Source organism: Haliotis asinina, chromosome 3 (assembly GCF_037392515.1).
Source record: "Haliotis asinina isolate JCU_RB_2024 chromosome 3, JCU_Hal_asi_v2, whole genome shotgun sequence".
Lineage (NCBI taxonomy): Eukaryota > Metazoa > Mollusca > Gastropoda > Lepetellida > Haliotidae > Haliotis > Haliotis asinina.
This window is the reverse complement of record NC_090282.1, coordinates 37,438,211-37,461,325: the sequence shown is the minus strand read 5'-3', so window position 1 is coordinate 37,461,325 and position 23,115 is coordinate 37,438,211. Positions and strand designations below refer to the sequence as shown.

The window sequence follows — 23,115 nt, the reverse complement described above, 5'->3', positions numbered from 1 at the left end:
TTTTACAATAACAGACGACTAAATGTTTCATACAATATTCATTAAATTCCAAAATAAGTAAGGCAGTCTGACCCCTAATACTCGGGAATTACTACCACTTATAACACAATAGTTTGTCAGCTCAGGAATCCATCCTTTCGATTTTTAGGCCCAGGACGTGAAACAAGCAGTACACTTTGAAGTTAGGGTGCTGCTTTATATATATGAGTATATGCACATGCACGCACCTCCACAAATCTTGCTTTTCGTATGCATTCCACTTATAAATACCCTTCAAAGATTTAACTTACTTCCAAAGGCTTCTGAAAGTGGCATATATACTAGGGACTTGACCGTCTTCATTCCAGAGGCTGTCTTAGCTGACTTGAATTGAATCACTCATTAATTAACAAAACAGAGTTTGCAACTGCTTTGACTCAGTCATAAATTAACAAGGGATTAGGTCCTGATACAAAGAATACAGTTATCCCCCATGTAGACATTTCCAAACTTGGAAATATTTAGAAATCTCATATTTCCAAAACTGGAAATGTGTTGGAAACATCATCTTTCTAAAATTGGAAATGTCTTGGAAACATCATCTTTCCAAGAGTTCCCACTTCAACAGTAGACCAGATTAGGACAGGTAGGCACAGGTGAAAAATTGTTCTGAGGTGCGTTTCACTCATTCACATTATTCATATACCAGGATCGGTTTGGTGTCAAAATGAAAACGTCGCTATGTATGTTGAAGAATGTTACTTTCAAGGGTAATTGCAACTATAAACGGAACAACCTACCACAACGACATACAATGCCAATGATGAAATGCATGAAGTGACAGAATATATTGGTAGACACAATATCACATGATACCGTATCAATAAGAACAAATACTTGGGGTAAACTATTTTTATGAAATATATTTTGAAATACATGTAATCGACAGTCACTATTTGGTTGCCTCCCTTGTTCCACCGTGTGTGATGCACTGGTCCCAGTCAGGCCAGAATGTTTCCTTCATACGTTCACAGTAGGCGGCCAAATTTGAGTATTTGTCTACGGAAAACGAAAAGTTCTAAATATAAAAATATAACAATGATATCATCAGTGTTATGCGACCTTACTTTTATATTATTTTGTTAAGTGGGAGAACTGTATTTGAATACTAAAGATGACATCTGTCAGATTGAAAAACATCAGGTTGAAACGTAAAACGTTTGAAAGTTAAGACTGATTTTCATTAGCACTGAATTAACACGAAATAGAAAGGTTCTACATCAGCTGAAGTAAAGTACACAGGTACATAACAACACACATTATTGCAGACACTGACAGAATCCTACCCCTATATAACAAGATGGTTTTGTCACAGATGTTGGAATAAACGCATCTACGTCTTATCCATAGTTTGTGTAGACAACACATAGTTTATATCGCCCGTGAATACTCACTGCTAATTTGCAACGTTGTCATTAATTTAAGACATCGAATCACGAGAGGGTGTGAAAGTTAGCTGGTGCTCTGACCAGTGAGCATTCAACTTTCATCGTAAGAAAAACATCATGAGCCAATGGTTACCCGCCTATCTGCTCCTCACATTACTTTTACAATGGTAGGCTTGACGTTTGTTGACTAACAATATACACACGCCCCAACCGAATTGCAAATTTTGTCGTAAGTTTTGACGGGTGATGGAATAACTTAATGTTAAAATTATTGCACTGATGATGTATCTGAAGGTACTTGCCCTTGAGGATGTTCTCGTGTCCAGAGGCCGTGAAGTGCCAGTAAACCTGGGACAGCTGACCGAACACTGCACAGTCCGTCTCACAGGGCTCGTCCCCCATCAGGAACTTCTTCATCCCTGGAACAAAAAGCATGAGGTCTGATGAGTGTATGGGCAAGGAGGAATACACCGGATATATGCAAAAGTCGGCATATGAATAATGTGTGATCTGTAGTGGTGGACAGTCTGAAAAGCACTGAATATATATCTGGATGAAAGAAGGTTTGATTAGCAATAACGGAATAGTCAACCAAGTAGATTCATTCTTTGTTCAGAATATAGAGCATATTAAACCATCGTTGTTGCTTTGGCATTACACATTCAGTAGCACTTATATTTAATCTAATGTCTTAGTGATTGTCAGAATGTGTACACAATTTCAAAGATTGTCAGCAGCCGTGTTCAGAAACGAAAACGTTTCACTGAAAACTAATGAAGAGTGATTTTTGATGATAGACAGAATCTCACCCTCGTGTCCCCTGATAACAAATATATCAGCACTCGATAAAAGTAAAAATATCATGTATATATGTACCTTTATCAGCTCGTGTCGATATAATTGCTATCAGTGGATACTGAAGTGAGATCTTCTATGTAACGTTCTTGTTTCTAATTAAACGGCGGGATTTGATGAAAGCGTCAAGCAGCAGGCTCGAGTCACACTTTCTTTGAATCATTTCAGACCTTAATCTTCAACCGAAATATTTTTGTACCCGCTTTCTGTACTTCGTTCAGCGTTTATTTCAAAGACCAAGGTAAAACGATAAAAAGTAAAACGAACAGCAAGGGATTTCAGCGAGCTCCTCATTGCCTTACTGTAAACAGCAATTCCACATTAAAAAACCAACAAAAACATTTGTTATTCTGACGAATGAGGGAGCATGCAGTACATTGATATGCCTGAATCTCTGGAAGGGGTTGCTGTATTTGTACACAATGATTTTGCTGAATATTTTCAGATGATCCATGATGACTGTATAGATTGTGCGTTTCTCATATCGAAACATATTTTGATAAAATGAGAAGATAGAATGATAGAATGAGAGTTAGAAAACTATTTTACTAAATTATCAGACAAATTCCCTAATAGTGAATATATTGTTTCTGGTGGCATTAACTCTAGAACTGGTGGAGAAGCTGATTATATCAGTTTCGACAATACAGATCATCTTCCATCAGATGACGCTTGTTATAACGTGTACGATATCTCTTGTGCACGGAAATAAAAAGACGAAGTGATAACATTTTCTTGGACATGTGTAAAACTTTGAACTTGTTTATTCTGAATGGACGATTTTCTGATGACAGTGACTACACATACACGGGACCCACAGGAGGTATTACCCCTATATATGTGTTTCTGCATCGCTACATGAACGTGTACAAGATTCCAGCATTGTTTCCTGCACTGAATCTGACCACTTACCACTAAGTGCTAGTCTTACTTATCGATGGAATTGAGCCCTGACCTTAACAGTGATAGTGTCTTCACGACAGAACAAGACACAACAACACGAATGAAGCTGAAAGAGTGGAGTTTGAAGTAACCTGTCTCCAACATCCTCTACCCAAATGTTTGAAGATTTCATCCACTGTGTCAACGTGTATGATAACAAAGCAACTGACAGGTTACAACAAACATTACAGGAATGTGGAAAGGGCATGAATGAGTAAGTGAGTTTAGTTTTACGCCGCACTCAGAAATATTCCAGCTGTGGCGATCTGTAAATAATCGAGTCTGGCCCAGACAATCCAGTGATCAACAGCATGAGCATTGATATGCGCAATTGGGAACCGATGACATGTGTCAACCAAGTCAGCGAGCCTGACCACCCGATCCCGATAGTCACCGCTTACGACAATCATAGTCGCCTTTTTCTGGCACGCATGGGTTGCTGAAGACCTATGGAAAGGGCGTGAAAATACAAAACAGTAAAGAATCAGAATCTGCGGAAAGAATCAAATACCAGAATGTTAATATCAGACTATCAAAACTACAAAAGATGCAGGAACCATTTTGAATCATTTTGCAAGAAAAAGCAGAATGATTACAAACTTTTTAGCAGCTCTAGTATTCGGACAGCTGCTAACGATAAAGACTGTACGACGTTCTGGAAGGTACAAGTACGTCATCTCGCAGTACAGAGAATGGCGTCACTTCATAATCATTGGAAGGATATTACCGAGAACTCCAAATTCCAACTACTGCAGAAGATGGCCAATTCACCGACGATACAATAAGGTTCATCAGCAAATATACATCTGATTTATGCTAGCTTGCTAAAATCAAACTGACATTTTATGAATGGAATTGAATAACCAAGATGTACTCAACGTCACTAGACTCCTGAAAAATGGGACATCACCGGGCGACGAGGGTATCCCTTCTGAATTCTACATAACAGCTGAGGATATATTAACACCCTATCTTGTTCTACTCTTCAACAGTACACTGACCTCTGGTGTATGCGCGGATATCATCCATCATAATGCCTATCCACAAAGAAAGGAAGTACATGTATCAGTAACCCTAAAAACTTCCGGGGCACATCGTTGTTAAATATCAGGAATAAAATATTTATTTATCTGTTGAATGGAAGGATAGAGCTATATCCCGAGTTAACAAAACTATTGGGGATTAAAAAGGAGGATTCCGAAAAGACGACTCAACGATTCGCAATATCATCCTTCAAACAATTGTGACTAAATATACCTCCCGAAAGAGGGGAAACTATATTGTGCCTTTATAGACTTCAGAAACGCGTTCGAAATGGTGAATAGAAAAAAATTGTTATATATTTTATTGCAAAATAGTATCCATGGTCAATTTTTCAATGTCATAAAAAGTATGTATTCTAATGTCAAATCTACAGTTACTTTTAATTATGGTAAACAACTAAGAAACTATTTTACAGTTAAGGCCAGTGTTGTTCTCGCTATTCATAGATGAACTTGTGTGTGACTTGCAGAGTAATTTTGATGATGATATCTTTATGTCCAATGAAATGTTGAACCTTATTGTTTTGTTGTTTGCTGATGATTTGATACTTATCGTATACTTATACTTATATTAGCGTTGTTAAGTTGCAAGAAGGTTTGGGTGCTCTACATAATTATTCCTACAGATGGGGTATGAATATCTGTTTAGCTAAAAGTTAAATAATCGTCTTTAAAATTGGTGGCCCTCTGTCAGAGTGTGAAAAATTCTTCGTTAAAGGGAAGAAACAGAAAAACGCCTAAATTGGTATGGACTAAAGCCTGTAGGGCGTTAGCGGAGCAAGCAAGTATAGCAGTATGGTCTATAAAATTATTGATCAAACGTTTTGAATTTCCAGTAAAATATGTTTTCCTTTTATTTGATAAGAAGATTACTCCAATTATTACATATGGGGCTGAAATTTGGGGTTGGGAAGAATTATTGACATAATACATAGGAAGTTTTGTAAATTTGTTCTCCATATTAACTATAAATCGTCAAATGCTGTCTCATACGGGGAGTGTGGAAGATATCCCCTTCATGTTTCCTATTATATTGAATGTATTAAGTATTTGATACAACTATTAAGAATGCAATGTTACAATATGTTGCTGTCCATTCTTGAGAGAAAAGGACCAAATTGGGCTAACCACGTAAAATATTTACTTTTCCGTTATGGTTTCGGTTTTGTTTGTTTAAGCCAAGATGTTGGGGGTCCAGATTATTTTGTGTATCTCTTTAGTCAGCGTGTTAAAGAATGTGCTTATGAGAATGGGCACTTTTCTCTCCAGAGTGATTCTCTCACGTTTTATCACTCTCATAAGTCTTTGCTTAACTGTGAAAGATATTTAATGAACACTACTTCGTATGAGTATAGAAGGGTATTAACTTTGTTTGGAAGTGGATATCTGAGTAAGAAAAATGTCTTTAGTAACAATCACTACATTTGTAAACACTGTAAATGAATGAAAAAATGTACTGTTGGATTGTTGATATGTTGTAACAGGGAGATAGCGTTTCATCCCAGAATGTAGTAGTGGTCATCATAATAATGTTTCAGACCCGAGTCAATCAAGTAATAAGATCCTTCTGTCAAATCTTGCTAAAATTCTTAAACATGTATTTGAATGTATAAAACACAAGAAAGTAACTCAGTCTACAGAATTGTATGTTGTATCCTTTATACTTTGGGCCATACTTTCTACAAATAAATAGCTTGAATCTTGAATCTCTGCAACTATCATCATGACTGAGGCACATGTAGCTGCGTTTATGAAGCAATATATCCGTGAAGGGCACCATTGGCTTCACGGAATGTGTTGGAGAGGGAAATCAAACGAGGACCGTAGCTCGTAGCCGATCACGATTTAAACATCACTGCCCTGTTCTCCTTTATTATTTGTACAACCAGTGAAGGTACGGTTTAGAAGTGGTTTTTAGAAAAATATGCTTGTCGTAATAGGTTGATGCATCATATTTGTGTCTGGCGTGAATATTGATGCGTGCGGCTTTACACAAGGAAACGAAGCAGCAAAAATTAAATAGACAATGAGCCATGAAGGCTTCAGATGAGAGAAGATGGCGTCTGTTTATACAAAGGACTGGACTGGTGAGTTTGAACAAAGAAGTAGATATGAAGTGGATGTCCAGGAACGATGTAACAGAAAAAGATAGTCAGGAGAATATCTGGATTGTTACGTTTACTGTTTCCGTTGCACACATTTCGTGCACATTACGGAAAGGGGCTAGTGACAACGGATAGATCTTGTACTGACTGTTACTATCATCCAAACTATGGACTTGTAAATTCTTAAACATTGGCAATTTTTAAATTTGTATACAACGTAGGCATTAATAGAGCTTCTACGTACCTATGAAATCTGACAGGGATTGTAGATCCTTCTTAAACATCTCAGTTACCTCCTCTTCTGTGTGTCGGCCCAAGCCTTGACTCCATGTCACGTTTTTAAGTTTTCGTTGAATCGACCAAAGGCGAAACGTCCCCAATTTAAACGCCTTTATCAATATAGATTTGTCGTTGTTATATACCCATCGGAAGAGGACACGGCACCTGAACCGATAAAACTATTCACTCACAAATACATATAAAATATCATAGAACATAAGACATGCACACCCCTAATCTCCCTTAGGAAATTGGGTGGGGAAACGAGTGGGGTGTAACGTCCCGCTGAAAAGGTCCAACTGTCGTGTAGTGATTGGTGTGCACGTGTTGGTGACCTCGATTACTAATCCAGCCTTGTTCAGGGTTACAGCAAACCAACCGACCTATCACACATCAGTGTAACGTGGTACGGACACGGTAGAGGGTCTGTAAGTTTCGCCCCATTTGCTCGCGCCAACTTGTGATATGTGAGCCGGACACCAGGGTGCTGTTGTACAAATCAATCTTAACTCTAAGGTGATTGTAACTCTCATACCCTAACGCAGGCTTACAACTGGTGTAGCTTTAGGGTTACAGTGGCTCCCAGAATTCTGATGACACCTGACTGGACCGAAGTGTACAACAATGCTCGGCTGTCGAAGCATCAATACAATACGATGCAATGCACAACACATAACATATACACAGATGTCACTGGAGAGTGATAAAAACGTTTACGTACGTGTATTTATTCTGATCTATTGATACATTTAATATATTTTCACACATCTTTAACATTTTTAGCTTTCTTTGAACAAAATAATCTTTTAAGGTATACAGGTTAGGAAAGGTATGGGCGTACTGTGGTATACACTTCCGCCGCTGGTTCTTAAGGGCTTGACACCTGAACAGGTAGTGAAACGCATCACCAACAGCGGGTGAGTTACATAGTTTACATAAACGATCACTCCTAGGGGTATTTGTCCACGGACCAGTCTCAACGGGTAGGTAATGGTTACTGCGCTTTTGTTTCAATCATAAATAAATATTTTTTCACGGTTAAAAGAAATATCAGAACCATTCATGTTGCAACAGTGATTGAATGAATGGGTTATTACTTATCTTCAAATAAGCATAATTTCTATCAAAATTGAACAATCTAATTTGTATCACTATTAAAACAAGTCTCAAAGGCGGATCCAGAGGGGGTGGACGGGGTGGGGTGGGTGTGTGCAAGGGTGCGCAACCCTCTTTTGTCCTGAGTGATTGAGTTTTACGCAGCACTCAGCAATATCTCAGCTATACGGCGGCGGTCTGTATATAATCGAGCACCGATCTGCGCAAATGGGAACCGATGACATTTGTCAACCAAGTCAGCGAGCCTGACCACGCGATCCCGTTAGTCGCCTCTTACAAGGAGAGTTGCCGTTTATGGCAAGCATGTGTTGCTGAAGGACTGCTCTACCCCGGACCTTCACGGGTCCTTTTGTCCTGAAATTGTGTTAAATGACCATTGAAACGCTGGAGAATAGATTGCATCCTCCCTTTCTGAAAAAGCTGTATCCGCCCCCTGAGTCTATCAATGTTGGTTGCATGGGAACATTTCTCACCAGTACATATGTTCTTCCACCATAACCTGCATCGCCTGAGCTACACCTCTGTCAGCAGGACTCAGGTTCCTGTTGAGGTTCACACCCAGCTTCTTGTTGAGGAACTCGATGCACAGTGTAGAGTCCGCAACTGCCTGTCCATTATACTCAATCCAAGTCAGTTTGCCCTTTGATGACCTCTGCCCTCTATGGACGTTCTGTGCGGAGGAGATCAAATTTACAACGATTCCACAAGAAAAACTACGCTTAATGAAATGTAAGTACGGTCTTGCTAGAACTGTACCTAAACTGAAAAGGACACCTACAAACTTATGCAGATTTCACACAACTTAGCAGTTCCAGTCATTCTAATGGTTCTCCTTGTGTTAATATTCCAGGAAAATCTGTGTTAATGTCTCTGATACCATTGTCACGAGCAAGGCTACATGATGGAAGGAATGAAAGGAGCATCGGTGGGTTTTCCACCGAGTCTCAAGATCTAATTCAGAAAGACATTCAATGTTCACGTGGAACGAATCAAAACACACTTGTACTCGACCACTATTCCGAACACAGATGTGCGTGTTTTATTTTGTTTACATCAGTTTGTGAGCAACTGTGCCTTTGTAATATAAGTTTTAAAATTGCAATGAATAGAGATTTCAGTTTAGTTCACATTTCAGGCTAGTTTGTTCTTTGACTGTTTTCTGGATGACAGATGCTCCTGTTGCTGCTGCTGACACAACAGCCCACTAACAGAGTGCCCTCCAATGCACGGCAACCACTGTATTCAAACATAGTCTGTGATGTTCGTGAGACATGGTTGTTCTTTCCGATACCCGTAAAGACACGGGTTAGATATGATCTTCAGTAACCCATGCTTGCCGTAAGAGGCCTCAGATGGGATCGGGTAGTCTTACGACAAGCTTGGGTTACTGAAGATCATAAGTACGTCGGATTTTCATGAGTTCGTCATAAGAACAATGTCCGTTGAATATTCTAGTTCCCTATCACCCAGAATTTGGTTGTTCCTTCGGTCATACCAGACAGCTGATCTGATGATAACGGATTAAGAGTAAAGGTCAGCTAGTTGCCCCGGCTATAGTCTGTTTTCAGGTGTTACCCACAGTCTCATTTGGGGGACATGAACATTTGGCAGACTAAGTTGAAACTCCATAATTACAGGGCATCAATTTGTTTTGAGTGAACTCGATTTCTAGTAACTAATTTGAGTGAACTCGAATTATATTAGGTAAACTAGGTGAATCTTATTAATGATTGTTTGTCATTGTGTCTGTATATAAAGAATGTAGGCATGGTTCCCTCATTGCAAAATGGCAAACGTACAAGTTAACTTTAGAAAATAGTTTTGGACACGACCTAAATGCCGTGTCATTCACCTGACATACTAAAATACGCAGCGGTTTTTGTAAACGGAATATCAAGTCAGTAACTTACTTTATGTTATAATTATATATTTCACATTTGTAATAGATGTTATGGTTTGGTTTTCAGAACTTCAGTTACCATTTTCTCATTTTCTGAAAATACAAATGTATACAAAATGTGTAGTTATGAATTTTATCACGAATATATGCCAAAATGTTGAATTGCTGAAATAGAAGAAAATGAGATAAAGTCATAGTGTGCACTTTGTTAGACCGAAACAAATAGACTATTAGTTGATTCTCCATTATTAAATGAAATATCGGGCATCAGTGTTTTTTCATCAAAGACGAAAGCGTCCGGCAAAACGGGAACCCCGTTCCGGATAACCAAAGTTTCACCGTAAAAACCATTAACAAAAATATACATAAGTTGTTATTTACTACAACTAGTCCAATGTTTTGTAATTTTGTAATTAACAATCTCTTTTGTGTTACCTGTTCAGTACCGATGAATATTTTATCTTCACTGTTCATTCATACAAACCCGTGAAGATCCGCGTCAGAAATGATCTCCAGTATCCTGTGCTTGTCGTGAGGGGCGACTAATAGGATCAGGTGTTCAGACTCGCTGACCTGGTTGACATATGTCATCGTATCCCAGCTGCGCAGATTGATTCTCATGCTGTTGATCACTGGATTGTCTGGTCCAGACTCGATCAATCACATACTTTCACATTCTTTAGATGACCGTTTCCACCAGTACTCCCCTAAACCAGGGGCAGACAGATCTTCAAAGAGGAGGAGTCACAGTAAAGCTTGATCCTATTCGTCAAATATCTGTATACAATTTACCTGCCTTTGTGTCCCTCGTTACAAGACCGTAATACACAAAGTCATATGGAGGTGCAACAACTGAAGTTTCATCTCGCTACCCAGCACTTGTTTTATAAACCGTCCGGCGTACAAAAGAGTAACATAAATGAACACCGAACTGGACACCAACGTGCAATCGCCACCTCCAAACAGATCAATATGCTATGCTCACAGACTGGATATTTTGTCGGTCACTCCTTCAAAATATGCATTTTTATATCTTTCTATAAAAAATAACTATTCTTGTTTTGAAAAAGCAAAATTAAAGTTTTCAAGTGCATCATACACGCTCAGTGAACAAAACGCATTTTCAAAGTAAAAGTTTCATACATTTTCCAAAATACCACAAATGCCAATTTGGAAATGCTATGAAACTAGATGACATGAAATGCGCTCATTTACTTATTCGCCCACCTGGTAGGGTATACTGGCCATCCGGAGGTAGGTCTCCAGCTTCACAGCAAATGGCGTCATGCTTGGGGCATAGGGACCTCTACCAATCTGATGATGGATCACAGTATCCCGAGGATACTCTTTCTTTGTCTCTCTAAAACAGAACTGAGTACTGTTAGTCTAAGTAAACTTAGTTTCAGTACTTTTCGTTACACTCCACTACTGAGTCGAAGGAAGACATTATTTGTTATTATTTGTCTCTCTATAAAAGAACCGATCACTGTGGGATTAGTATTTTAAACATACGTCAAACGTAACATTACAACATGCCTTTGGTATATCGAAAGGGTATAAATTTGTGTTCCTTTATCTCTAGTTCAATCTACATAATAGCGACAAGCCAGTTTCGATATTCTCCTAAGGTTTGTGCGCACACATCACTGTTCCCAGATAGATCTTGTATCCCAATTAAATATTTCGAAACGATGTTACTATGTCGACGCTAGCAGCTAAGTAAGGTTACTAGCGTATACCCCAGACACCATCACAACCAAACGAGGTACGAAACGCATGCGCTAGAATAACAACTTTTCCCCTAAGACTAGAGCAAAATTTGCTAAATATACCATCGAAATCCGAGAGCAGCTAAACATTTTAGTTCAGTATTGGAGAAGCAAACTGGAGAAACCACGGTTAGCTTCATGGAAAATTCCTATTTAGCCAAAATGTCAGCAGAAAAAGAATGAAACCATTGAGGAACTTGCTTACAAATGACAAAAGAAAAAGAACTTGATGAACTTGTGAGAGAACATGTACATTCCATCCGTGATAATGTGGAAATCATCACTAATAACAATGTAGTGGCTACAACAAGAGCCATTGTAACTTACTAAAACCGATCACTTCTGACGGAAAACGGTGACCCTATCTAAATCACAAAATCTTGGACAGAATCATTTTTGCAATTGACTGGTTTTGTGGAACGAAAGCTGCCAGAAACCTGCCAGTCAACTTTGGTGAACAAAAGGAAGACTTCATTTCTGATGTGGGGGATTCTGTGGCTAAGAACAAAATTAGACCGGAATTGGTTATATACTTTGATGAGACTAGAGTGAAAAGTTGTACTGGCTTCCAACTGAAATTAGCCTCTCAAACAAACAAGGTGGCACTGTAGGCTTAGTGGAGAAAAGAGAGATAAGATTATTGCTTGCTTGACAACGGTACAAGAATCTGTATCGAAACGTCGCACTCACGCAATAAAGAAGTTGTTGTCCATGACAATTTGTCCTATTTGTACATCTCAACTTCTAAAATGCTACTCAAACAATGTTGGATTGCGTTGATCATGGACTTGTCCCTTACACATAAGGAATCAAGAAAGAACTCTGCCACTAGGTCAGAAATCTATGATTACACGATGCCATTTAGAAAGTGGTCAAATGCAACATATGTCATATTTGGGATTTCACTTTCTTAGTAAAGTACATATTCTAGTACTTTTTTGGTTGAGTTTCATCTGGGATTCGAACCTGTACCCTCAGAGTCAGGCATCTAATCACCAGCACACAAAGTCAGCCGCCTAGCCCGCTCAGGGACCGAGACTTCCACCGTGCCAATTTACACTTATCAAAGGGGTACACAAAGTACGCAGTCAAGACTACCAGTTGTCCGACTTTCATTTTTGTGGAAGTAGCGGTGGCTTAGCGGGCTAGGCGGCTGACTTTGTGTGGTGGAGATTAGGTGCCTGACTCTGAGGGTGCAGGTTACTAGGAAAGTGAAACCCAAATATGACATATGTTACGTCAGAAATCACTTATAAATCTTTGATGTTTTCGCTGTGCACTGATTCGAGTCATTCCTCAGCCTGTTAAAACAACTTAACTTCCTGGTCCAGTTCGTTCCGACTGGTTGCACTGGCGAGCAACAACCAAGACAGACAGATATTTTATTAGAGTCTCACCTCTTTTGCACAGTACGAAATAGAATATACATTAAAAGCGTATTTATAAGAGCCACCCACTTAGGGTTATGAGAGACTGGTAACAAGTTAAATAGTAAGGTACATACATCAGTAAACTACAGATAAATTAACTTTTAAATTAACACATTCTCTGCGATTTAAAATAAGTCTGCAGGTTTTGGCGGCGGCAAATAAAACTTCAGGACTGGACATAGCAAAACTAATTTTTTTCATAGTCAATAAAATTCACAAAATTTTTAATTTACATTTTACCAATGGGCTTGTCAGTGAATGTCGAGTTCAAGACAGCCATGAGAGCTCAGTTCACGCAGTGGTAAGCTGACAGCGTGACAATGAACGTGACGGACAAGACCGACAAACATGTTTGTTTAAGGATTAGTGTAATGAAGCCGATCCATGCTCGATCGGTAATGTCCAGCTTTGACCAAGTGAAGAAAAACAAGGAGACTGTTGTGCGTGGCTGGCGAGCATTCGGGCCCATGGACAAAATGTTTGCAGGCAAGTGTCTGAATGAATCGTTGCCAAGACAATGATAATGTTCTAGTAAAGGATAGTGCTTAGAGACAGAATGTTCTGAGCATGCTGTATTGTTTTTATATGGTATAATATGGAATAAAGTTAACAAAACTCACGAACATTCGTAGCCTTTCCTGAGTCTTAAGATATTTGCGAGGTGAGGAGGTAAAAATTCGTAAAAATATCCTGCTCGCAAAATTTTCTCTTGTTACAATATTTATTAGTGTAACACCCGATTCAAGGGGCTGTGTGATCACAATCATTATCACAAACAATGACGACCTAACAGTGAGTGAATGAGTTACGATTTAAAGTCACATCGGCAATATTTCAGCCATATCGTGACTAAAACTAGTTCTAAATTTATACGATAGACATATGATATATAAAATCCTGTCGACGAAAGACAATAAAACACTAGATTATCACAGGCTGAGGTAAAACTAGCTAGCAGATATCTTTAAAGGGGAAAAATCAGTTTGGACAAAACAATGTAAAAATGGACTATAGGTCGCCATCAGCTGAGGATAGATCACCATACCAAGGACCATGGGGATTTACAGTGCCTTTGCTACCTGCATGGACTCTAGTTGGATTTACACCAACACCTCAGCTACTGGCGACTGTAGGAAAAACTAGCCGAAAATTAAAATAACAAAAACGCTACATTTACAAATTTGGTATGTTTAGACTTTCTTTCTTCTTACATACCCTCTCACAGGGACAATAATTTTAGGGTACTTTACACGAACTAACAGCCACCTAAACTATTGCTTTGTTCAGGTGAAAGCATTCACATTCAGATCTAAATGTAAAATTTGTTCAGGTGAAAGCATTCACATTTTTATCTAAATGCAGATACTTCTACCACACCACTAGAAGAGCTTTAGGGCCCGGAGTTGTTGGCTGACGTATATAATGTCATCTAGTCAAATGCAAATAAATTTAAATCATTTAGAGACGGTTGAACAGTTTGTCTAACAAATCAATCTTATTCTCAACCCGTCTTATAACCTTGACCTCTCCACCATATGAAACATAAGGACAAACTGGTTGTCAGCTTTTTTCACCCCAGAATATTAAATACTTGATCCCTTACTTCATACAGACCATCAATCGCAGTTTGTACTTTATTTCAAGTAAGTAAAGCGGTGACATAACATTCGTCAACATAAAACACAAGTCAGTTACACCGTTACATGTTTTCTCATTAGTAAATCTAGCCAGAAGTTTCTAGAAACCACCAAAAAGAAGTCACAAATTTTCTACTACTGTTTTTCGATAATAATAAACTTTGTTTATGTCAAGCAATTTTACTGCAGCTCCCTCAACACTTCAGAGCCATTCAGATAAAGTAAGTTGTGTGATTTAATACATCACTTCAGGCTTAGCAAGACAGTTGAAATGATTTTATTCGAAATAAGTAAACACATTTCTCGATGTTCTTATGTAACATATGTTTCCACGCATGCCTGTTCAGTACAACACTAACTTTGCCTTTCCTACTGCAAACCTACTGTAATATAGATATCATTTCGTTTCACTGTTGATTCTAAATTTATCATGTATATTTCAGTGATAATGCTCGTCTCGCTTTTACATACCATCAGTGTAAAACATCATGGCATCTCCAAAACCAGAACAAAAGGTACCGAAGCCCATCCACAGGTTATTTTCTCTGAAATGCATTTTAGAAGTTGTATAGATGAAATAAATCCAAGTTTAATGAATAATCGGCTTCTTTATTACAATGAGTGCGAAGTTTCGGTGTGGGTACTAACATCACATGCTTGATAACGGTGTTTGTACCTACATGCTTTAGTATTGTGAATGTTTGGTTTGTTTTCAAGGCAAATGGGATTCATCAAAATCCCTTAATTGCGTCTTTTATAGACTATATTAAAAAAGGGGGTAATATGCTAACCCGCACACTAACATCTGTACGGATTATTTTCAAACAAGAATGGACTGAACCCTTACTTCCAACCAAGAACATAAAAAGCAAGCTAAAATTAAAAACATAACATTAACAAATGAAATGGCCGTGGAACTGCGCTCTCATGCATCCAAAGATCTCTCACAGTCATAAACAGGACATTCACTCCTTCAAAAATACACCCTTTGCATCATCAGCTGCGTCGTCTCACTTTCAAAGAATTCATCGGAGACTCACCTTAAAGATAGTAATGAACGTCTCACTGCTGAAATTAATCAGTTACAACAAGTCATTCTACTTGAACGTGATTTGAATGCTATTTCATCATCAGCCAATGGAATAATTGCGGAAAGCATTAAACAAACATCCTTCTGGTAGAAACTACGCCAGAGATTTAAATCTATTTCTGGTAAAAGTTACAAGTGGTACAGAGGTACTGTAAACTAGGCCAGTGCTCCAGGTACAAGGGCGTGAATGAGTGAGTTTAGTTTTACGCCGCTTTTAGCAATATTCCAGCAATATCACGGTGGGGGGCACCAAAAATGGGCTTTACATAATGTACCCATGTGGAGAATCTTCGGCGTGACGAGCGAACGCTTTAACCACTAGGCTACCCCATCGCCCCCTACAAATGGTGCAGAGGTACTGTACTCCAGGCCAGTGCTCAAGGTACAAAGCCACCTTATGCAGATGATGATGATGATGATGATGATGATGATTCTCTTGCAAGGAAATACATGCTCTTTGACATTAAATATGATATGGACAGCTCCATTCGTATTGAAAAGGACTGGCATCAGGGACATGTGGTATTTGAATCCCAATAGGTTACACTCTAATGTCAATGGTGCACCTTGTTACATCATCCTGTTATGTGGCGCTGGCCAGACAAAGCAGAGTGTTCTTATCCTCCGTTCCTCTACTGAACAGTGATCTTATGTTGGTGACTGGTAGAGGTTTGAGGCACTTAGTTTTGGTGAAGGACATTTCGTTGCTAATTGTACATGTACATGGATAAATATATTTAGACCTTTTATGATTGTTTTCAGTTTTCACATACTCTCACAATACTCTCATGTAACAAGTGTGCTTTGTAAAAAATGATATAATGGTGCATAGAAAGTTTTACCCTATTTTGAGTTTATTAATTGTTGAACTTAACCATCCCCATGTTATTTGGTACACTTTTATGTAGAATGTTGTGTAGAAAGACCCTTTAAGAAACCTTAGGACAGTGCATGTTGGAATGTTGTATATATTGATAACCTCACATTATATCATGCAGTGCTATAAACAGTCTTTGCTTTCCTTTGCAGCCATATTGTAACCAACCCAAATTTTATAAGGGGTGATCTATTCTGAATATTCTTTAATTTCTTAAGTTGTAATGGTCTTAAATATGAAACGACAATCTTGTTGTGGGACTTTCGGCATCTACATTGTTTAGAGAAAATGTACACATGCACAATAGTTAAGCGCCACCCACTGTGTTTGTGACCTGCTACTTTGGATACTTAAATCTCATAACGAGATCTATGCCTGTCATTGACATCATTGGTTTGATTATTTTTGGCAACGGGTCATGACGCTGTGATGACGACCCTTTTGCCATGTAATGGCCCTGCATGACATGCCTGCATATTTCATGCCATCACCTGCCATCTCCCAGCGCTAGTTAACCTTCTCCTCACCATCACTGATTTTCTAACTCTAAAGTGAAAGGAGAATCTCACAACAGACCGGTGAAACCAAGTGTGTGAAACTTGATTTTCAAGATTCAGATGGTAGGGAAATGGAGTTGCACGTGCAGAACGTTTTCCTTGTCATATCTTGACAATCTTAGGTTCAAGAATCTACGGAAGGCTAATTCAGTCATAAGCATTTATATTTTGTATTTCTGATCTTCAGTGGGGAAATCAAGACACTATGAAAATAGTGGCGCTTAACGTTTGTGCATGTGTATAAAACACTTAGTGATCAAACGGCTTCTTAACATTAGTACAAGGGCTCCAGGGACTCCAAATGTTCCAGGTAAGGGCGAATGTGGCAGATTCCGTTAACTTGTCTTCTCTGCTGAGATGTGTCAAATTTTGGCTGAGCGTTACCCGTATGCCTAGTAATAGGAATCCACGTAAACAATATGAAATGCTGTATTCATTGGATTTTTTTCTATCGCCATAAATCGGCTTCATCGGTTAGGCAAGTTTTATTTAGTTACGGGTTTAATTACGTTTGGCTGTTTCAGGGTGTTGTCAGTGTTGAAGTATTTTTGTCAGAATTCAAGCAAAGCGTTACTGATATTTTAACTCAGGAATGGAAATCTATTTTGCAGTGCAGTAGTAGATATGACTCTTATGCCTCCTTCAAATTGAACTTGCAACCGGAAGTGTATTTAACACACGGTAACTGTTCCTTATATCGTCGCGACTTGACGAAAGTGCGTATTGGCATGGCTAGATTACAAGTTGAACTTGGGCGATGTCATAACACAATGAAAACACTGCGACTGTGTAAAATGTGTAACTTAGCCGGGATTGAAGATGAATTCCATTTTGTTATGATATGTCCAGCTTATGAAAGTTTAAGATCAAAATACCTACCATTTGTCTGCACATCCTTTAATATAACATATAGTTTTACGACTCGTATTACCTTAATGGCATCTAGTGATACAAACGTTATTATAAAGCTTCAACTTTATGTTCACTATGCACTACGTCTGAGAAGTCAATTGTTGTAACATGCAAATCTCAGCCTGCTGGCTATATCATCTGTATATGGGTGATATCATAATGTACTAAGAGCACCACAACTGTGGAAAGTGTGTAAGCTGGCCATTATTGAAGATGATGCCCAGTGCATGATCTCACATGATACGGTTTGCCTACACATCCTATGATATAAACTTATGAACACAAACGTTACTATTAAGCTTCAGCATCACGTTTACTGCGCACTGAGTTTGAGATATTCGTGTTTGTAAGATACAAAGTCCAACCTGCTGCTGTATGATCCGTATATGGGCCCGAGGCCAAACATGCTGAATAACACAATTGATTGATTGAATTGATAAGCTTGACTGCTTAATTAGATTTGCTATTTTCTATTTGCCTCAGATCCAGTATCTTGTTCGTCTTTGACCAGATTAAAGTAATTGTTGTAGGAAAAAGTAGGAAAGTAGGGATATGAAACACCTGCCACAAAATTTGAAATGTATATAAAATGTTACATGCTCATTTGGTGTGTTTTCACAATAATTTGACCTGGATCTTGCTCATCTGAATAATTCCTTTTCAATATATATAATGTATACATTTACAAGACATAAATTTTAAATGTTAAATGCTAGTTTGGCATTATGTGATAAGGGTGTTCAAAGGTCACCATCATTTGGCTATTTCATCTTTGATCTTACTTACAATGATATTACATGAGAGAGAGAGAGAGAGAGAGAGAGAGAGAGAGAGAGAGAGAGAGAGAGAGAGAGAGAGAGAGAGAGAGAGAGAGAGAGAGAGAGAGAGAGAGAGAGAGAGAGATAGTGTGAGAATATGCAGTGCTGTTGTATATTGTTCTGAAAGGGGGGTTCAAAGCGAACCCCGATCACTTTATCTCTATAACCTGGATGTATTCATGTTATGCCTGGATATAAATAAAATTTGAGTGGCATAATTGTCACACGAAGTTGCAAGTGCGTTCAAACACAAATTGTCTGATCTGTATCTGCATAAGAATTTGTTTATTTTATAGTTATATGCTACCTTCGAAGAGGTGGGTAAGTGTCACCAATTACGTTATTCGTCAAACAGCTGTGTGTCGTGAAAGGTATCTATATCATATGTTTTCATTTTTGGAATGGTTTTTTAAACTGCGCTGTTGTTGACTAAGAAATAATAGAAAGACAGGGATGTCTTAAATGGTGAAGCCGATACATGTTTTGTTGAAAAGTGTATATATGTGTTATGTTTCCAATATGACTTTTATGATTAATGAAATAAATGCATATACATCTGCATCTACCATCTTCGGATGGTCCACATGTCGAGTGTGATATATTACATGTTTATCACTGACAGCAGTCATAGCACAAAATCCAGACTGAATTTTGAAACATATTTCTATGAATGAACACGCTGTGTAAATACTGACGCTATGTTCTGAATGGCAGTTTATGGAGCACAAGATCGTGCTGAAGGCAGCAAGGATGCATGATCCCCGGGGAGTATGGAAACGTATGATGATGTCCTACGAATATGACCGGTAACAATGATGTACGTAGCGTTCTGATCTTTCAATATGCCTGGATGTGAGCACTATATAAGTGGATTATTATCATGGCATTTTGCTGACTAAGCTACATTTATTATTGTTATACAAGAAAGCTTAACGATAATAACAGCATTTCCTCTTGAAAGACGAGTACATATCATATTTCTACCTTTGAAAATAGTACAAATACAGTTGAAACCATTGATTGCCATTTGAGAAATGTATACATTTACAAGATATATGAAAGGTTAAGTGAATACAAAAATTCCCAGAAGTGAGTTATGCCTTAAATAGTACATGGTAAATCATTGTGTTTTACTTTTATGACTCTCAAAATACTCAGAAACACACAAATTACACATTTGATTTTAGTTATGAAAATTGGCATACATGACTTTGCTCTTTGTGACGCTGGTTTGAACATACAACAGATTGTTTGTGACAACAGATGTAAAACTGTGATTTTAAGTCCTCACTAAATGCTTATTTTGTAAAACAGCAGTTAATTTAGAATGCGTCTTGGGTAGAGAAGTAGTAGGCACATGTACAATAAGCTGTGAACAATTTCAGGCGAGGTACCTCTAAATCCTATACTTCTGGGGTCACTGTGTAATAGTGACGGAGTCATACGTCAATAGTTGTCAGCAAATATACTCTTCACAAAAAGTAGTGGAGCCTGAACTTTCAACGTGGATAGGAAGTGTAAACGTTGACAAACGTTTCAAATACACACAACTTATGATCGCACCACCATTTCCATTACCACCCCTAAACACAACACATGATATGCAGGTGCACAACGCAGTAGCCCCATACACGTGCATGTGGTCCCATTCTTGGTTTTGACGGTTTTCAAGAATCTCGAGAAATCACTTTGAACATTAATTTTGACACTTATCTTGCATTTGACACACATTTGTTAGTGTTTGTTTCTAGTCGTTTGTTTTAAAATGAAAACGGTACACATGCAAATTACATGCGATACACCAAACATCTTTCAAAAGCGACTACATTCTAAATAACTATGGTTGTAGGAAAGTGCAAATGGTGATGCACTTTCAAAACGTTCAGTATCATCAAAACAACATTGATTGGCTCAGATATATCTCCTTAATGTTTATAACCGCAAATTAAAAAATGAAGTTCCTGTACTCTTTTTTTAAAAGTATACATATACCTATCTGTAACAGACGCCCCCGAGCTCCTTACAGTGGTAGACAAAACATGGACATGTTTAGGCAGAGTTAGGTGTTTTTATCATTGCAAAACCAATACTTTTTATGACGGTCAGGCTAATTTCCTTTGCTTAGGGGGTTCATAACTTACAAATGAAAACATAAATTGCACGAAATCAGTATTTTATGTTGTTTCTCTTCTTACAAGTGAGTGAATAACCCCACAATAACAGAGAGATGCAAGAGTTACCCACCTCCCGTTCATTTTAACAGTAAGTTCATCACACTTAAGACCTCTTTTACCTCAATGCGTGTATATGGTGATATTTTTTTAAAAAAGTAAAATCTATTCTGTGTGTTTATAACTGGTTTTGTTGACAATGTTATTTCACTCGAGACAATATTTTAACAGTGCTTGAGAGGTGAGCATGAAGTTATGAGACTTGATGTGACGGAACTCCAAACTGTGATAGACACTTTGGAATATGTTGTGCATACCCAGACAGAGACTGCCAAGAAGTTTGACAGAGATGTAGACGATCAGGAAGCGAGAAGTAGACGTGATAACCTGATTACTTATGGAGTCGAAGAACTAGATAAAGAGAATGCAACAGACTGTCGTCAAACAGTCCTTGATGTGCTGAACGAGATTCCTTCCCTCAACCTGACGAGTGGAGAAGTTACACGTGCTCACAGGGTAGGCCACCGTCTACGAGATCGTGACCGACCTATAATCACCAGGCTTTTGAATTCGGATGTCAAACATCTTCTTCCAATTGAACTCACAATGTATCACGACTTGTCGGAGTTCTTCGCGTTGTTGTCTTGTCAACTCGAGGGGAAGACGGGATACTACAAGCATGGTAAACTAGTGGTCGTGGATCAACTGGATGCAGACCGGCGCCCAAACAGATGTAACCTCATGGTTTCTAGTGGCTAATAGCTAGAGAATTAAATAGGGGTGTGGTCAAAGCTTACACTACTACCGCAAAATGTCTCATTTGAAGCACTGAAGTATTATTTTCAGACATGACTGATGTTGAACTCATCCCTATCTATTAGAACGCAATGTTGGAGACGTGGGCGGATAAGAAAATTGACCACTCTATGTTATACTGAGTATATAAGTGTTTTGTACAGAATGCCATCAGGTTTGACGACAAGGGTCGCTATTGTAGTGGTATACATGTATTTATCAAAATAGATATTGTCAAACATTTTACTTGTATTTTTAAAAGTAATTTTTCTATGTTTTTTAGTGTTGATAAACATTTTGTTGGTACTGAAAGTGGCGTTTCATCAGGATTCGTGTACATTCCACCAAGGTATGCATCATTTTATGATGACATCTTTAATAAAAACGGTATAAATTTTTTGGAAGAAACTCTTTCGGATATTTTACAACATATAAAATCAGATCCATTAAATATGTTATGTGGTGACTTCAAAGACTGGTCAACTACCTGATTATATTGAACCAAACAGACAAGTGGATAATGGTGATATTTTCTATGATGGACAGCGAGAGATAATGAAGACAAATTGAATGTTAATCAGTGTGGGAATCCATGTGATGAGAGAATCATGGTCAAGAATGTCTTGCTTGACTGCACTGAATACTCCATAACAAGGGATAACTATTTCAAAACTGAAGGATCTTTTAAATAATATAAGTTCCTACTTAATTATTGCCTTTGAAATAGAATTAGACTTCTTGAACGATTTGTGAACTGATAAACAGTTTGGAAGGTTATATTCTTTTGTTAGCCGCTGTATCCTCAAAGATACTATCCTTAAGGTACTGTAAAATTATTGATTATTTTCCTACCGAGAGGATACATAAGTCCTAAAACATTAAAAGCCAATGAAAACTGTCCATGTTTTTAGGGGTAAAATACGTGTCTTTTTAATATATGGCCAGACTTCATCAACTGATAACGGCTGCTAGGAAGCATAGATATATAACCTGTTTTTACATTTTGTTTCCCTCTACAGGTTTAGGTCTATTTACTAGTTTTAAATTCGAATCTCTGATAATCTAGTTATTTTACTGTATTTTGTTGACAGTTTTTACAATTTACCATTAATTACAGTTACAATTAATTCTTCTCGTCACTATATGACTGGGATATTGCCTCACTCCTTTTGATTATGGGGTTGGTTTTATTATCCCACCGGCAAGTTTTCTCAGGGTAGCTAATAAATTTCACCAGTTACACTATCAACAAACTCGTCAAGTTGTGACATCTTACTTGTGATATAGTTTCCTGATACCGACGACTGACACCACAGCTACAACACCACCGACAGCATGCAGCACTTTCTGTGATGTGTCCATGTCTCTATAAGCATTCACGAGAGTCTCCAT

At 38.1% G+C, this 23,115-nt stretch overlaps 1 protein-coding gene across 1 annotated transcript; it reads right to left on the bottom strand.

Annotated features, from left to right (window-relative positions):
• Window positions 1-911: 911 nt before the first annotated feature.
• LOC137277962 (failed axon connections homolog) lies at window positions 912-23,115 on the bottom strand. The gene is made up of 6 exons (XM_067809980.1): window positions 23,000-23,115; window positions 10,895-11,027; window positions 8,241-8,437; window positions 6,617-6,816; window positions 1,730-1,846; window positions 912-1,038 (listed from the first exon to the last, which is right to left on the bottom strand). The coding sequence occupies exons 1-6, from the start codon at window positions 23,113-23,115 to the stop codon at window positions 932-934; spliced, it is 870 nt and encodes a 289-aa protein (XP_067666081.1). The 3' UTR covers window positions 912-931.